This window comes from Balaenoptera ricei, chromosome 5 (genome assembly GCF_028023285.1).
Source record: "Balaenoptera ricei isolate mBalRic1 chromosome 5, mBalRic1.hap2, whole genome shotgun sequence".
NCBI classification, from domain to species: Eukaryota; Metazoa; Chordata; class Mammalia; order Artiodactyla; family Balaenopteridae; genus Balaenoptera; species Balaenoptera ricei.
Window position 1 is genome coordinate 143,381,664 of NC_082643.1, and position 16,298 is coordinate 143,397,961.

General features: G+C 53.2%; 1 protein-coding gene across 1 annotated transcript; it reads left to right on the forward strand.

The window, feature by feature from the left end:
• Window positions 1–1,412: 1,412 nt before the first annotated feature.
• TMEM271 (transmembrane protein 271) lies at window positions 1,413–3,130 on the forward strand. Its single transcript, XM_059924306.1, has one exon. The coding sequence runs from the start codon at window positions 1,413–1,415 to the stop codon at window positions 2,529–2,531; it is 1,119 nt and encodes a 372-aa protein (XP_059780289.1). The 3' UTR covers window positions 2,532–3,130.
• Window positions 3,131–16,298: the final 13,168 nt, after the last annotated feature.

A 16,298-nucleotide genomic window follows, 5' to 3' on the forward strand; every position in this document is an offset into this window, starting at 1 on the left:
TGCAATTAGCCGGCAGGGTGAGTCATCGGCTCCCCGTGCCTCGCTGCAGCAGCGGCAGCGACGGTGTGGAAAGAGCCGAGGGCGCGGGCCCAGCCGCTCGGCCCGGTGGGACCTCAGAGGGCTTTCCAGAGACGCCCCTCCCAGGTCTGGTTCTGGGAGGAGGCTGGGGGCCCAGAGAGGCCTGGGGGAAGGCCATCTCCACGCCCCAACCATCCCCAAGCCTTCCTCTCACTCATCGAGAGTTCTTCTCGGTCCGCGTCGGTCGGAAGGAGCCGATTTACCCTCCCCCGCGCTGCACCCCCCTCCCCCGCGGTGCTCTCAGGCCGTGAACCGCCTTCTGATGAGTTAACTCACTCGCACCCGCATCTGGGGGAAATTCCTGCATGATCCCTGAGAAGGGCTTTTGCGACTAAAGCGCAACGAGACTCCTCCAAGGTTCTGCCTGAGGCTTCACCTCCAGTTCCGCAGCACTTGCACCCCCTCCCCCGCGCCCTCGAGCCGGTACTACCCGGGCGGCGCCGGAGGGTCGCAGCCTCTGAGCTCCTCCTCCAAACCCTGCCCCCCACCCCGCATCCGGACTCCCGCCCTCATCTCACCCCTCCCCCGAGCTCCTCGCTCCCCGTCCCTTCCCCCACCCCCCCACCCCCGCACTCAAATCTCCTTCTCCCCCCCCCCCCCCCCGGGCTCTTCCTTCTTCCGCTTTCCCCCAGACTCGCCTCTTCCCCCTCCCGCAGTCAGGCTCTCCCCCGTAGCCCCTCAGCGCCGGGGCGCCCCTATTCCTGCCCCCAAGCTAACTTCCCAGGCTTCCTGATTTCTAGCAGGCCGGTGGGCATGGAGTGAGACCCCAGCCCTGTGACCAGGGGAGCGCAAAGGCAGGGTCTCGAGAGGTGGGAGGTGCCGGAGGTGGGGCCTGGGGGCATCAGGGGAGGGAGGCAGGGGTGGGGGGTGGCGTTCCCAGAGAGGCCAGGGGCGCTGATAGGGGGAGGAAGGCGGAGAGACGCGGCGAGCGGGCACCTCTCCTTGGGGAGGCGGCAGAGGGGTGTCCTAGGGGCTACGGGGGTTGGGGGGAAGGGGGGAGGGCGGCGCCTGGGCCTGGCGCACCGGGCCGCGGGTGGGGGGGGGGGGAGCTGAACGTCCTGGGAGGGGCACCGCGGGCTGGGGAGTGGGCGCGCGCGTCCTGCGGTCCTCCGCGTCGCATCGGTTCCCTGCGCGGGGCCGCGGCGGCGGCGGCGGGAGGCGGAGGATGCGGGCTCCGGCGGCGGCGGCGGCGGCGGCGCGGGCCCGGGAGGACGCGGGAGGATGAGGAGGAGGCCGGCGGTCCGGCCGCGCGGCGCCGGGAGGAGGCGCAGGCGGCGGGGGCGGCGGCGGGCGGCGGCGGGCGCGCGGGGTGCGGGCCGGCTCGGGCGCGGAGGATGAAGTGGAGCGTCCGCGGGGCCTGCGCCGCGCTCTCCTCCTGCCTCCTGCTCGCCTGCGCGCTCAGTGCCGCCGCCGTCGGCCTCAAGTGCTTCTCGCTGGGCTCGGAGCTGCGCGGGGAGCCGTTCCGGCTGGGGGCGGCCGCCGGCGCCTTCTACTCGGGGCTGCTGCTGGCCGCCGGCCTCTCGCTGCTCGGCGCCGCCCTGCTCTGCTGCGGGCCCCGGGACGCCCCCCTCGCGGGGCCGGGGCCGGGCCCGGGGCTCGGGGTCCCCGCGGCCCCAGCGGGGGCTCCGGAGGCTGCGCCGGGCGAGCCGGGGAGCGCAGCCGGGCCCTCGGGGCGGGTGAACAGCCAGAACCTGCTCCTGCTCGGCGTTCTCGTCTTCATGCTCGGGGTCCTCAGCGCCTTCGCGGGCGCCGTGATCGACGGCGACACCGTGTCCCTAGTGGAACGCAAGTACTCCCACTACTGCCTGCCCCCGCGCGCGCCGGCCGCGGCCCCTGGCCCGGCCGCGGGCACTGCGGCCGCGGCCCCCGGCGCGCCGCGCGCCCGCGGAACCCTGGACAGCGCCACGTCCGCCAAGTGCCGCCAGCTGAAGGACTACCAGCGCGGCCTGGTGCTTTCCACCGTCTTCAACTCGCTCGAGTGCCTCCTGGGCCTGCTCAGCCTCCTGCTGGTCAAGAACTACAAGTCCTCGCAGGCCCGGCGCGGCCGGCGCGGCCGGCGGAAGGGAGGCCGGGCCCTGGCGCGGCCCCGCGGCGGCCCGGGGTTCCGTGCGCAGCCGCCAGGCTCCCGGGCGCGGCGGGGCCGACGGGGTCGGCGGGGGCGGAGGCTGCAGCAGCGGCCGAGCGAGGCTTCCATCCTGTCCCCGGAGGAGTCGGACTTCGCCGCCCCGGGGGACTGCGCGGGCTTCGCGGCGCGCCACGCGGTCTCCTACATCAACGTGGGCGTCTTCCACGCGTTTGACGAGGCGGGCGTGGAGGTGTGCTGCGGGGGGCACCCGTCTGTGGAGCTGCCGGGGTACGCGCCCTCGGACCCCGACCTCAACGCCTCCTACCCCTACTGCTGCCGGCCGCCCTGCGAGGCGGCGCGCCCCTGGGAGCCGAGCCGGGCCTGCTGAGCCCCCGGGCCGATCCGGATGTACTGCGGCCGCCTCCCTACCCGCCACCGCAGCGAGGGAGGTCGGGGGCTGGCGGGGCGCAGAGCCAGGCCTCTCCGTGGCGACGCATCTTCAGGGGCGGTCTGGCCCAGGGCCTCTGGGGGCCACCCGCCACGAGACTGGCCCTCCAGTATGATTATTTATGTGTCTGGGAGGTTTCTCTTCTTTTCTGTGTCTGTTCGTATCCGGACTCCATTTTAAAGTTTACAATAAATGTTTTGGGGTTGGCTCGCCCCACCGCACTTCTCTTTGGCAAGTCCGTTCCCTGGGCGCGTTCCCTGGGCGCCCTCCGAGACCCGAGTGAGAGCTCACCCAGCGAGGGTGATTTCGCGGCGGGAAGAACGCTCGCTGAGAGGACAGAAAGAGCAGCTGGTCCTTTAGGAATGGAAGAAGTGAAGAAGCACCCAACAGCAACACTTTGTACACGGATGTGCCTGCTTTTGTTGATACTTTCTTACTGTAAAGCTCTCCATAAACAGTGAAAATGTTTGGTAAATTTATTGCAATTTAAAATTGGTGAGTTCCTTTATTAAATTAATTGCCATGTTATTGGAGATATTCATCACATTGGGGTTAGAGGATGTCGACACAAATCCGTTTTGGGGGGAAATGATTGAATTTGGTCAGACAAATGTTGAGTTTGAACAGTTGTATTATGCTAGTTGGTTGACTAAATCCAACCTCTTTCTGAGACTAAATTTCTGTGTGTATATCAGGTCCCATACATTTCTTTTTCTGGAAACTGGCGATGGGGTTTTTACAGCAAAGCTGAGCTTATTTTGGTTAATACATAAGAACAATCCAATCCTATTCTGGAAAATCACAGTCATAGTTTTTCTGGCAAAGATTATTATCCTGTTGATTAATTCATTAATCTGGTGATTTTGAATATTATAGCATTTCATTTGAAATATACCCCTTAAGTAGCCTTAATTGACGTGAAGGTCATACTTTCAGATCATTAGGATGTGCGTGTGTGTGCATGTTTACACACGCAATATGAAATGCGTTCCAGATGATGGTGAAGTGTGTTTCCACCCAGTCTTGTGGGCTGACTGGGAGCCAGGCAGGCTCTGAATCTTGGGAAAAGGTGATCCAACTCCCATGTGCTGGAATTGTGGTGCCAGGCAGGTGTGCTGCTAATTCTGAACGTGCTCTAAGCAGAGCCCCACCTTGACCCAAATGGTGTGTGCCTCCTGGGAAAAGGTGATCCAACTCCCATGTGCTGGAATTGTGGTGCCAGGCAGGTGTGCTGCTAATTCTGAACGTGCTCTCTAAGCAGAGCCCCACCTTGACCCAAATGGTGTGTGCCTCCTGCAAAAGGAGTTGAGGATACACTCTGTGCTCTGCTCGGGTGAGCACAGCACAAGACACTTGAGGTGACAAAAGCTAAGGAAATAATGTGTAATCTCTCTAGAGCGTATAGGGGTCCACTTCTAACTGTGAATAAGTAGCCAGATGTAGCGTTGGAGATGTAGTTTCCGGGTGCAGGCTCTGGGTGAGACCTCTCCTTAGCTCCCAGGGCACTGCCTGCAGCTCGAGTTCCCATGTACCCAGGTGACCGAGGCCCACATCCAGCCGGGACCTGGCCAGACTACGCAGCTGCGACGGAAACTGCTACAGAGAGGAGGCCCTCTCTCCACTCAGAGACGTGCAGACCTGTCACCGTCCAGGGGAGGAGGCAAAGCAGTCGTGCTGATGCTTGGACAATTACTTTGAAACCTGGGGGTTCTGATCGGAGAGGCCACGGGCAGTGTCTTCTCCTTGTTATGCTGATGCCACCCGAGGAAGAAGAATCATCCAGAGCCAACCTACTAGGTCCTCATCCACAGACCTCTTCAGATAATGGTCCATATTGGGCCTCTGGCTTCAGCCAGGCTGAGGGCCCGGCCCAGCTAGTCCCACTCCGGTCCTTATGGCCCGGCGCCCCCTGCCCCCACACCCCCAGCCCACTGGCCATCAATGTAAGTAGAAAAAGTGGTAAGTGGCAGCACAAGTGACTTTTAAAATACTTCTCCCCATCTACCTAAGCCAAATCAATACGGCACAGCTAGGCATCTCCTGCCCGCTGATCAGGGCTGCTCCTCACTCCTGGGGCAGAGACCTCACCGGCAGCTGCAAGGCTTGCCTTCCAGAACTAACGAGGAGGCAGCCTGGCCAGTGTGTGCCCAGTGGCTGGGCACGCGGTGGGCTCTCGCGGAAGGCAGCTGGGCGGGGACCCCCGGCACGGAGCAAATGCGTGAGCAGCACAGACGTCAGCTGTCAGACCCTCCCGTATCCTTCCTGTTTTCTGAGGTTCTGTCTTACACGGTTTGCGCAGCTGAAAATGTTAGATGCCTTCTGAATCTTTCAAATTTGCAAGCAAAATCAAGCGTCAAACTTTCCTTGGGGTAGAGCAGAAGGGCAGAACGGGGCGGGGCAGCAGAGAGCATCTGGGGGTGCGGACAGCGGCTTCTGCCCCGTCAAATGTACGTTTGACCAAGAAGCCAGATGGGATTTTTAAAGATGTGTTTCTAACTCCATGAATATGGTTAAGTCCACGTTATAGAGGCTGATATAATGATGTGGGATACCAGGGTTTTAATTTTTAAAGTTTACTAGAGGAAATAAAATCTCAAATATCCCTACACTCAAATTGTTCCAAAGACCAGTACTCGGGGAAGCGAGTGGAGAATCGTGAAGCTGCCCAGCTTCCTTCTAATTGGGACGAACTTCCTGTGATGGCTCCAGAGCCCTGGCAGTTGATCCACCGCGCAAGCCCTTCTCATTCACGCTTGTTCTCCTTTTTGAAAGTTTAAGTTAGTTGTTTAGAATTGATTCTTTATGCTCCTTGGAAAATAATGCCAGTTCTTGGAGCTTTCTTAAAATATGGGTCTTATTCTATTTCTCAGAATAATGATAAACTCTTGGCCTGGTGGAGGCCAGACCAAGAGTTTATTATCATCATGAAATACCAAAATTAAACACATTTTAGTGTTTTTACATCACTTAATGCTGAGTTTGTAAGTTACTATTTTAAACATAAAGGTTGTTTATATTTAAAAGAATAATTTAATTAACACCACACATGACACAGTCACCAAACAAGCTGTGTTTTCTTAAGACTGATGAACCAGTGATCCCAGAGTGCCTGGGTTTACATGCTTCCTCAGGCAGAGGAGGTGCTCTTGGCAACACAAATCGCAACCACAAAACTGAATTTTCGACTGATATTCAATTAAACAATCATTTAATTTAAAAAATCAGGCAGATGGTGTTTGTGGTGAACATGAAACTGCTGGTGAGCAATGTTTTTACTCTTGGCTGGTGTCATGACGCCGAGCAGGTGGGAACCTCCAATGTGTACAGAGGCACACACATACGTATGTATGCACACTTATGAATGCACACACAGGCACACAGTTATGTGCGATGCATGCATGCACATATGAGCGTGCACACACATCACATGAGTGCACACACACATAGGAAAGCCCACAAACACAAATGCACACGTGTGCACACATACACATGCATGCATGTGTTCATACTCCCACACGTACACTTGTTTGCAAGCACATGCACCAGTGTATGAACACACACACACACACACACACACACACAGCCTCCCCGGCGATGTCTGAGCCAGGCCAGTGGCCCTGCCTGGGGCACCCAGGACGCCAGGTGCAACGTGTCGGGTGGAGTGGCCTGGCCGTGGGCTGGTGCTTCCCTCGACAAGGCATCATAGGAGCGCAACGTGGAGGGCACCTGTGGGTGCTGAGCGGCACCACGTAGACCTGCACACTCTGTCGCATCCAGGTGCGGCGAGCTGGTGGGACGGCTCCTCACCCAGAAGCCAGCACAGCACAGCCAGCCACAGCAGGGCTGCGCCGGGGTCAAGGGGGCTGCGCGCAGGCCGAGTTCCCGGGCTCCCAGGCGGCAGTGTTGGGGAGACACTGCTGGGCTTGGTGGCCACTGACCTCTGGGTGACCTCCGGGCCGGGGGAGGGCTGCACGCAAGCCCTCAGTGTTGTTATTGCCCCAAAGCACTGTTTTCTCACCAAGATATGAATGAAAATTAATAAATGAGAGACTCGAAGAAAAATGAATTCTGGCATATAAATAAGAATAAACTCTTTATATACCTGTGTACCTATTTTTGTAGGAGACAGAGGCAGCAGCCTAATGTCCATTGGTTTATTTTCTAGATGATCCAATCTCTTTGCTTAATTTGCTACTTTTCAGCCTAGCGTTTTTCAGGAAAAACCCCCACCAAAATGGAAAAAGAAAATGTAACTTTGGAAAACAGTGCCCATACATCATTATGTCCCCAGTTTGAATTCTAAGGACTTACTGGGGAGGTGGGAGAAAGCCTGGTGGTTCCTGTCGCTGTTTATAATGGTTTTCTTAAAGTCTCCATGTTTGTTTCATGTAGAGAAGCCACGATCTCTACTTTACCTTTTTATCTACTATTGATCCTCAACAGAACGTCAATAGAAGTCCTGTTACTTTAGGACCAGTGAGATCTGTGTCAAAGCACAGCACATTCCACAAAATGATCATTTCCTCCCTGTCTCTGCGGCGCTTGTCCTGATCGAGCAAACTGCGTGGTCACGACCACGTGGGCTCTACCGAGGGCAGGAGCTCCCAGCAGACGGGGTGGGGGGGTGGGGACGGCTCTGGCACCCGGAGGGCTGCCTTCCTCCCTGACCCCAGGCTGGCTTTGGCCGCACACCTGCCATGCCCGTCCACTATTCCTACACCGCCAGCCTGAGCCCTTTCTTCAGCTCCACTCCTGATACAACTTTCTCCTAAAACGTGTGTCAGATTGTGCTGTCCTACCCAGAAACTTTCAAGAACTGCCTTTTCTGAAGAAAAGTAAACCCTCATGGACCTGGCCCAGCCTGACCCTTCACCCTTCTCCGGGGGCCACGGGGGGCCCCTGTCTGGTGGGGCCAAAGTAGGCGTGGTGACCGAGGCCGGTGTGCTTCCCTGGGGAAGCGAACGGAGCGGCGGCGCTGAGTCCGGGGGGAGAGGAAGGGGCGCGAGGACGCGGGCCTGGACCTTCGCGGGCTCTGTGCTGCCTCGGGCGCCTGGACGTTTTAGGAGCTTATCTTAGTTTCCTGGGGCTGCTGCCACAAGGCATCACAAACTACGTGGGTTAAAACAGCAAGTATTTATTCTCTCACAGTCTGGAGGCCAGAAGTCTGAGGTCAGGGGGTCGGCAGGGTTGGCTCCTTCTGGAAGCTCTGGGGAAGGATCCGTTCCGTGCCTCCCTCCAGGCTCCTGGGGGCGGCAGTCCTAGGCGTGCCCGGGCCTGTGGACTCACCGCTATCTCTGCCCGCCTTTCGTGGCCTCCACCTCTGTGCGTCCTTCTCTGCCTCTTAAAAGGACACCATTGGCTTTAGGCCCCTCTCTAGTCCAGAGTGATCTGCAAAGACCCTATTTCCAGATAAGGCCATGTTCTGGGTGAACAAGAATTTGGGGGGGGACAGTGCTGAACTATATTGAACCCAGTACAGAACTCAGTTGAGGCTGAGTGGTTTGCTCCTTCCTTCCTGCCTGGGGCCAGCTCTGAGGACCCCTGGGGACAGGCACCCCGTCCCTGAACCGGGGCACAGGCATGAAGCTGGTGGAGCCCTCGTCAGCTGTCAGATGAACATTCTAAAAGAAGCTGAAAGAGTAAAATTAATCCCCCGAGGCGAAAAACTTTCTGAAAATAAGTTCCATTTGGTGTATTTGCAAACATTTTCAGATAAGAGCCCCGGAGACTGCGATATTTTGTGAATCCAGCCTGGAACGTATCACCCTCCTCTTCTTGGCAGGTTGGGGGGTGGGTGGCCCTGGTGTCAGAGGCTCTCCTCCCGCTGGGAGACTCCGCTCGGGTTCAGGTGAAAGGCCACGGACTGTGTGCTCCCGGCCCCAGGCTGCTCCGAAAGGGGGCTTTTCCCGTCTCCAGGCCTCTCCGCCTGGGGCAGCGCGGACCCTGCTGCGGCCTCGGTCTTGCTCATCTTAAGGGCTTTCTGCCCACCTGCTCTTTCACCTCCCAGCCTTGGTTCGCACAGTCCCCTCAGCGCCTCTGCCCATTCCTGGACCCTTGTCCCCGCCCCGTGTCGTGGCCCCGCTGGGACGTCGCCTTTGCTGGGAGCGCCCCTCAGGTGCACCTGCAGGACCACCTGCGCCGCCGGCCCTTGAGGCAGTGCCCCCTGCCCCTGCCCAGTGGAGCCGCCCACAGCTGTGAGCTCTGCCACCCTCCCGCCTCCCTCACCTCTTGCCATCCCCATCCCTTCTTGGAGGCTGGGAAAAGCTCCAGGGCTGCCGGAGACCATGCCCTCACCTGCCCGTGCAGCTAGCCTTGACGGAGCCTGCATGCCCGCCCCCGGGGTCCCACACCCGCCGCCATCTCTGTCAGCACAGGCATCACCTGATCAAGGGCTAACTTGTCTTGAGGGCTCACCATGGGCCAGGCCCCATGTGGCAAGCACTTTGCAGACACTGCCTCCCCTAATCCTGGAAATGGCACTTTACGGGTGGGCAAACCGAAGCTTAGGGAACGTGCTGTGTGCCCGGGATGGAGCTGGTGTGAGAGCAGCAGTCTGAACCCAGCGTTGCCTGGTGCCTGGGCCCCCTGCCTGTTGCAGCCACAAGCAGGACCAAGGTTCTGTTCCCAAGTGGCATTTGTGGGAGTTTTGTGAGCCCAGGTGTGGGGTGGGCAGTGTAACCATCTCCAGCTCCCTCCATACCTCTGTGCCTTCAGCCAACGGCCTGCTCACTGCCCCCTTCAGGGTCCCTCAGGACCCTAAACTAAGCCTTTCGCCAAAACTCAGCATCTCCCTCTTCTTGGTTGAGGGGCTCCGTCCCTACGCCCGTCACCAAGCCCCTCAACGCAGCCTCCGCTAATTCATCTCAGTGTTCATTCAGCAGCTACCCGCTGGGCCAGATGCCGGACTCCAGAGGGGGCTGCACGCTCCCTCCCTGCCCCCCGCCCCGATGCAAGTGCATGTGCTCACTCTTGGGAGACTGGAGGGGAAAGAGACTTTCATATTCTTTTTTTTCCATACGAAGTGCACAGATCTGGTTGTATTTTACACTTAAGGCACATCTCAGTTTGGACCGGCCACGTTTCAAAGACTCAGTAGCTGCTGTGGCGAGTGGCTGCTGAGCACCCTAACTGCGGACAGCCTCCTCCCCACACGCTTCCTTTATTTTCATCAGTAAAAATGTTAAACGTGATGTACCGCATATAATATAATACACGCGTCTCCACCGTCTAGATTCAGTTTACATGGCATCAAAAATAAAACAGAAAACTCTTAACAGTCTAAAATGTCATTCCCCGTACTTGGTCCCCATTTCTCTTCTAATTTTAAATATGTAAAGTGGTACATGGACAGCCAGGGTGTCCTCCTCGTCCTCTGGGTCACCACTCACCTCTCGTTGGTTGTGGGTCATGCCTGGGGTGTTTTCATGCTTCCACAACAAAAGTGTGTGTCTGTGCACATTATATAGTGTTGCTTTGAAATTTTTTTTTTAATTGAACTATAGTTGATTTACAATGTTGTGTTAATTTCTGCTGTACAGCAAAGTGATTCAGTTATACATATATATACATTCTTTTTGATATTCTTTTCCATTATGGTTTACCACAGGATATTGAATATAGTTCCCTGTGCTATACAGTGGGACATTGTTGTTTACCCATCCTGTATATACTAGTTTGCATCTGCTAATCCCAAACTCCCACTCCATCCCTCCCCCTTGGCAACCACAAGTCCGTTCTCTATGTCAGTGAGTATGTTTCTGTTTTGTAAATAAGTTCATTTGTGTCATATTTTAGATTCCACATATAAGTGATATCATATGGCATTTCTCTTTCTCTTTCTGACTTAACTTCACTTAGTATGAGAATCTCTAGGTCCAACCGTGTTGCTGCAAATGGCATTATTTCATTCTATTTTATGGCTGAGTAGTATTCCATTGTATATATGTACCACATCTTCTTTATCCATTTCTCTGACGATGGACGTTTAGGTTGCTTCCATGTCTTGGCTACTGTAGATAGTGCTGCAGTGAACATTGGGGTGCATGTTTTTAAACTTTACATAATGGTGTCATACTGAGAAGAGTTCCTGGACCCAATTCCAATGACTGTGTGTGGAGGCTTCTTCACACCAAGCAGTTCTTGATGCCAGTGTGGAATCTGAGAATTCCACTCAATTCTGACACTATCAACCCAGAGATAGAATCTGATTTTGCCCTCCACTTCAGACACCAAACACAAGTCCAGGTTGTACCTCTGACAGATTGACTATAAATCAGAGGTTCCCATGAGTCCCTCCTCTGGGTCGTTCCATTAATTTGCTAGAATGGCTCAGAGAACTCAGGAAAACCTTATGTTTACTCAGTAGTTTAGCGATTTATTATTAAAGGATATTAAAGGATATGAATCCACAACCAGATGAAGAGACACACAGGGCCAGGTCCTGAACAAAGGCGCTTCTGTCTTCGTGGAGCTGGGGGCCCAGCACGGTGGCACCAGGAACCTTCCTGGTTCCCTGACATGGAAACTCTCCAAAAAGGGTCAAAAAGAACTCCTTTTTTTTTGGTTTTTATGGAGGCTTCGTTAAACATAGTCATGATTGACTAAGTCATTGGCCAATAGTGATTGACTCAACCTCAGCCCCTCCCCTCCCCTCCCCAGAAATCAGGGGGTGGGACTGAAAGTTCCAGCCCCCTAATCACCTGGCTGGTTCTCCTGGCAACCAGCCCCCACCCTGGTCTGGGATACAAAAGTCACCTCATTAACATAAACCCAATTGTGATAGACAGGGCTTGTTACGGATAACAGGACAACCACTTCACCTTCATGGCCGTGAAACACTTTCAGAAACTGAAGACAAGAGGCCAAATGTTATAACAAAGGATACTCCCGTTGCTCTCATCGATATGAAAATTCCAAGGGTTTTGGGAACTGGGAGCCAGGAACTGTGGGTGAAGAGCAAATACATCTGAGAAACACATTTCCGTCACGTGCATATTTTGTAAATGATAATATCACAGGACACGTAGTGTGTTAACCTCAACATCATGTCTTTGAGATTTGTTTGTGGTCTCACTGGAACTTGTTCCCGTATTCTAACTGCTGTGCTGCGTCGGATCGTGCAGCCAACCCTCAGCTCATTTGCCATTTCCCCACCGAGTCGCTCCTAGGGGATTTCCTTTCTCCCCTTACAATCCGTGCTGCACAAAACCCCTCACCTGTCTCATTCCCAGGGAAGGCTTCTCTAAGCTTCACACTCAGGTGTGTTCCTGGGGCCTGTGCCTTTCTGCTCTCCCAGGAGCTGCACCATGGGGGCTCTGGGCAGGCGTGTGTAGGGCCTGCCCCCACTGCAGCTCAGGGCCGTCTCCTGAACCTCCCTCAGAGACCCTCGCGTTTCCTCTTGTTAGTTGCTGTGAAATGGTATCTCACAGTTTTCACCTGCATTTCCACAGTTACTAGTGAGGTATTGACCGCTCTGTAACTCCTACGTTCTTATTCTCTAGCATGAAAAACAAATTGCTTGTCTTTTTACTGATTGATTTCTAGACATATACCCTGGGTACTGCTCCTTATCCCAGAGCTGAGTTGCCTTTTCGTTTGGGGTGTCATTTGTCAAAAAGTAAATCACATTTATTAATCCTTTCCTATATGGCTTGTGATAAATAAAGAAAATGCAGATTAAGTCATCAGCCACTGCAGTGCTGACCGACGTGCACCCTGAGAGGAATTTAGGAAGAAAACAGGATGGGTGATCTGTGCTTTGGACAAGCAGGCTCCTTAGATCATTAGATGCATATCTCAGGAAGAATTTTAGTGAAGCCAGGCTCTTGCATCTTCCCCTACATAGAAAAGCACTAAAACCTTTAACCTGAGATGTCTGTTCTTTGTGAACAGCAGTAGTCTTTTACCAAGATGTAAGCTTGACTGCACATATTCCCAGGCCAAAGATTATATATAAGCTAGGCTTCTCGCCTGACCTCTTCAGAGCAGTTTCTCAGAGCTACCGAGTGGCTGTCTCCCAGGCCATTGTCCTCAGTAAGGTCCCTGAATAAAACTTAAGCTCACAACACTTATGTTGTGCAGTTTTCTGTAAGTCGACGCTTGTCTTCCCGTTTCTCGCTTAAGAAATTCTCCCTATCCTGGTGGTTTTTTGTTTTGTTTTGTTTTGTTTTCGGCCCCGCAGACTCTTCGTTGCAGGGCTCGGGCTTCTCTCTAGTTGTAGTGCGCGGGCTAAGTAGTTGCGGTGCGCGGGCGTAGTTGCGGTGCGCTGTCTCAGTTGCCCCGCGGCACGTGGGATCTCAGCTCCCTGATCAGGGATCAACCCGTGTCCCCTGCATTGGAAGGCGGATTCTTAACCACTGGACCACCAGGGAAGTCCCTATCCTGATGTTTTAAAGATATTTTTCCTTTTCTTGTAAAAGTTTTACAGTTTTGCTTTTATATTTAAGTTGTTGGGGCCCAGGGTAGGCTGCCCCAAAATGTGCCTCAATGGCATCTGGATTATTTTGAATTAAAGTTACTTAAGAAATGGCCAGTGCAAAAGGGACACTCTGGACCTCCTCTCTGTGCCCTGAAAGCAGGAAATAAGTCTCCCATGTGAAGGTACCCTCCCTGTATCTGGACGCAGAAGGACACCCTTATCTCCAGGGACAGGGGATTAGGACTGAGAAGCCTGTCTAAACAAACCTTGTTACTTTTAAAATTTATTCCCCAAGCCCAGACTCTGCTTAGATTTTTTCACTAATTGAGCACTAAAGCCTAAGTTTCTTTGTCCTCTCTCAATTCCTCACAAATTTATAGTTTCTTTGTCTAAAAAGTATAAAAGCTGCCTGCTTTGGCCACTTCTTAGGTACTATTTCTGTGAGACCTCTGTGCACATGTATTAAATTTTGTTTCTTTTTCTCCTGTTAATCTGTCTTGAGTCAGTTTTATTACTAGTCCAGCCACAAGAACTCACGTGGGATAGAGAGAGAAATTTCCTCCTTTCCAATAAGGCCTTTAATCCATCTGGGAAGTTATCTTTGTTTATAATGTAAGGTAGAGATCTCACTTTATCCTTTATTATTAGATATAAGTGTACGTGTTAACCACCATTTTAGAATCTGAGATGAGACCTGATTAAAATAAAAAGGTGTTTATTTGGAGTTTGTTAGGACTGTAGCCCAGGAGGCACAGATCCAAGATCACTTGAATTGTGTTCTGTGGGACTACGAAACGGGGGATGCGTATGAAGGCAAAATCAGCAAGGTTACAGTTAGTTAAATGAGTTTTTTATCAAGAATTATAACTGGAGCCGGCAAGAAGTAAGGATGCTAGTTAAGCAAGGATTGGTTGGAGTCCGAAATGTTTGCATAGTTAGAAGGGGAGACCTTGAGATCATAAGGCTACAGCTGGCAGTGGCCAGCAGATACTGTCTTGAGAACGGCTGGTGGTGCCCTTGAGTTTAATATGGTTCAGAAAATTCAGGTTCTCAGTGGTGCAGGTAGTGTCTGAGGCCAGGTCCTCAGTGGTTGCCTGACTCCATTGTTGTATGCCTTGAGGCAGGAGATAGATGGGCCCTTGGCTGAGCGGCTGGAGTTCGTCCCCTGTGGACAGATACTGCCCGATGCAGAGGAGGGGGAGCTGAGCGCCGCCCAGATAAGAGACCGCATAGTTCTCATTCTCGAGGTCAAAGAGGCCTTCCCGACGATACGTGCACAGAAAGGCTCCTTGGAGGTCAAAAAGGGAGTGATGTCAACCTACCCATAGGCCTCTTCACTAGAATCCACCTTGGCTAAGAGATGCACGCACATACATGGGAGGATCCTGAGATAAAGCAAATACGGACTCAAAATGAGACAAAGCAAGATGATTGGCCAAAGGAAACCTGGAAGAAATGCCCCATAAAAGTGATTCAAACTACCACAAAGCCCGCTCTCTCTCTGAGCCTACCCCTGTGTGCCTATTCACATGTACTCTTTGTCCTCCTAATACACACTTCACTTATTTCACTACTTTCTGCTTCTTTGTGGAAATTCATTTTCTGCAAAGCCACACGGGCCAGGGCCTTGTTACTGGCCACTGGTCTAGTGGCTAGGATTCAGCGTTCTCACTGTCACAGCCTGACTGCAGTCTCTGGCCAGGAATCGAAATCCTGCTTCAAGCCGCTGCAGGCCAAGGCCACCCAAGATCACGCCTGAGCTATTGTTGCCGAAAACTTGGCCTCTGTGCACTGGTGCCGAATCAAATCTCAGAGACAGAGTTTTGGGTGAAGTAGAAAAGAAGAGCTTTATTGCTTTGCCAGGCAAAGGGTGCCACAGTGAGCTCATGCCCCTCACAAACTGTGTGGCCCCACCCGGGAGGGTTTGGTGAGGAGTTTTATAGCAGTGGTTCAAAGGCAGGTTGCTGGTAAGGATCAGGGTGTGTGCAGGGCCTGCACTCCTTTAATCTGGCCTCAGGTGGTCTCCTGATGAGCTTCTCTGGTTCCTTTAATCTGGCCTCAGGTGGTCTCCTGATGAGCTTCTCTGGTTCCTTTAATCTGGCCTCAGGTGGTCTTCTCTGGAATGAAGAATGCTGACATCTTCCATTTGTTGGGGGTTTTAGTTCTGTAAGAAGCTCAAAGACATTGGTTTTATAAAAAAATTATTATTTATTTTATTTTTGGCTGTGTTGGGTCTTTGTTGCCGCACACGGGCTTTCCGAGGTTGCAGCAAGCGGGGGCTACTCTTTGTTGCGGTGCACGGGCTTCTAATTGTGGTGGCTTCTTGTGTTGCAGAGCATGTGCTCTAGGCGCTTGGGCTTTAGTAGTTGTGGCGCACAGGCTTGCTGCTCTGCGGCATGTGGGATCTTCCCGGACCAGGGCTCGAACCCGTGTCCCCTGCATTGGCAGGCGGATTCTTAACCACTGTGCAACCAGGGGAGCCTAAAGATATTGTTCTGTGTATCCCTTGAGGCGGAACCAGGACCCTCCCCCAAGGTGGCGCTATTGTTTCTTGGCCGCTCCTCCCTTGTCTCTGCATCCCCTCCCTTCCCTGATTAGCAACTGTTTGGACTTGCCATTTAGGACTCAGGGAAGGCCCTGGAGGCTGGAGTCTGTTCCCTGTAAACAAGAAACAGGGGACACAGAAAGGCTTCTGTGTCCAGGAGCCCCACAGGGTCCTCTTCAGTTTCACTATGATTACTCTATTATAATTTTGATTTGTCATCAAATGTGTGTGTGTATCTATCTGTCATCTATCCAGGTATCTCCTTTATCATTTTATCTTTATTGTAGGGATAGCTAATTTTTCTCACACATTTTCTTTTTTATTTCAGTGCCTTTATTAAATCTATTATTTTTAAGCTGTTTGTAACATCATCTCTCACGTAGGGGAACAAAATTTGCCACCCCAAAATGTGTCTCACAGCATATTATTTTAAGCTGGTTATTTTCTAAGAAACAGCAAGACTTGGGGAAAACTCTGAAAACCAGGCAGGAATTTCCTCCCCTTTTGTAAGAAACACTTACATTTGTAAGGGAAATCTCCATTTGTGAGGGCGCTTTCACCTCTATACCAGGAAGAGGAGGGTGACCAAATCTCTAGAAACTCTTAACAGTGGAGAAGGCACTGACTTAAATCTGCATCACAATCTTACCCTTGTTTACTGTGCTTTTCCTGTAACCACCCGTAATTGATTCATCCCACCCTGAACATTCTCTCTCTCTTTTTTTTTAAAGGGAATAGTTTTTTT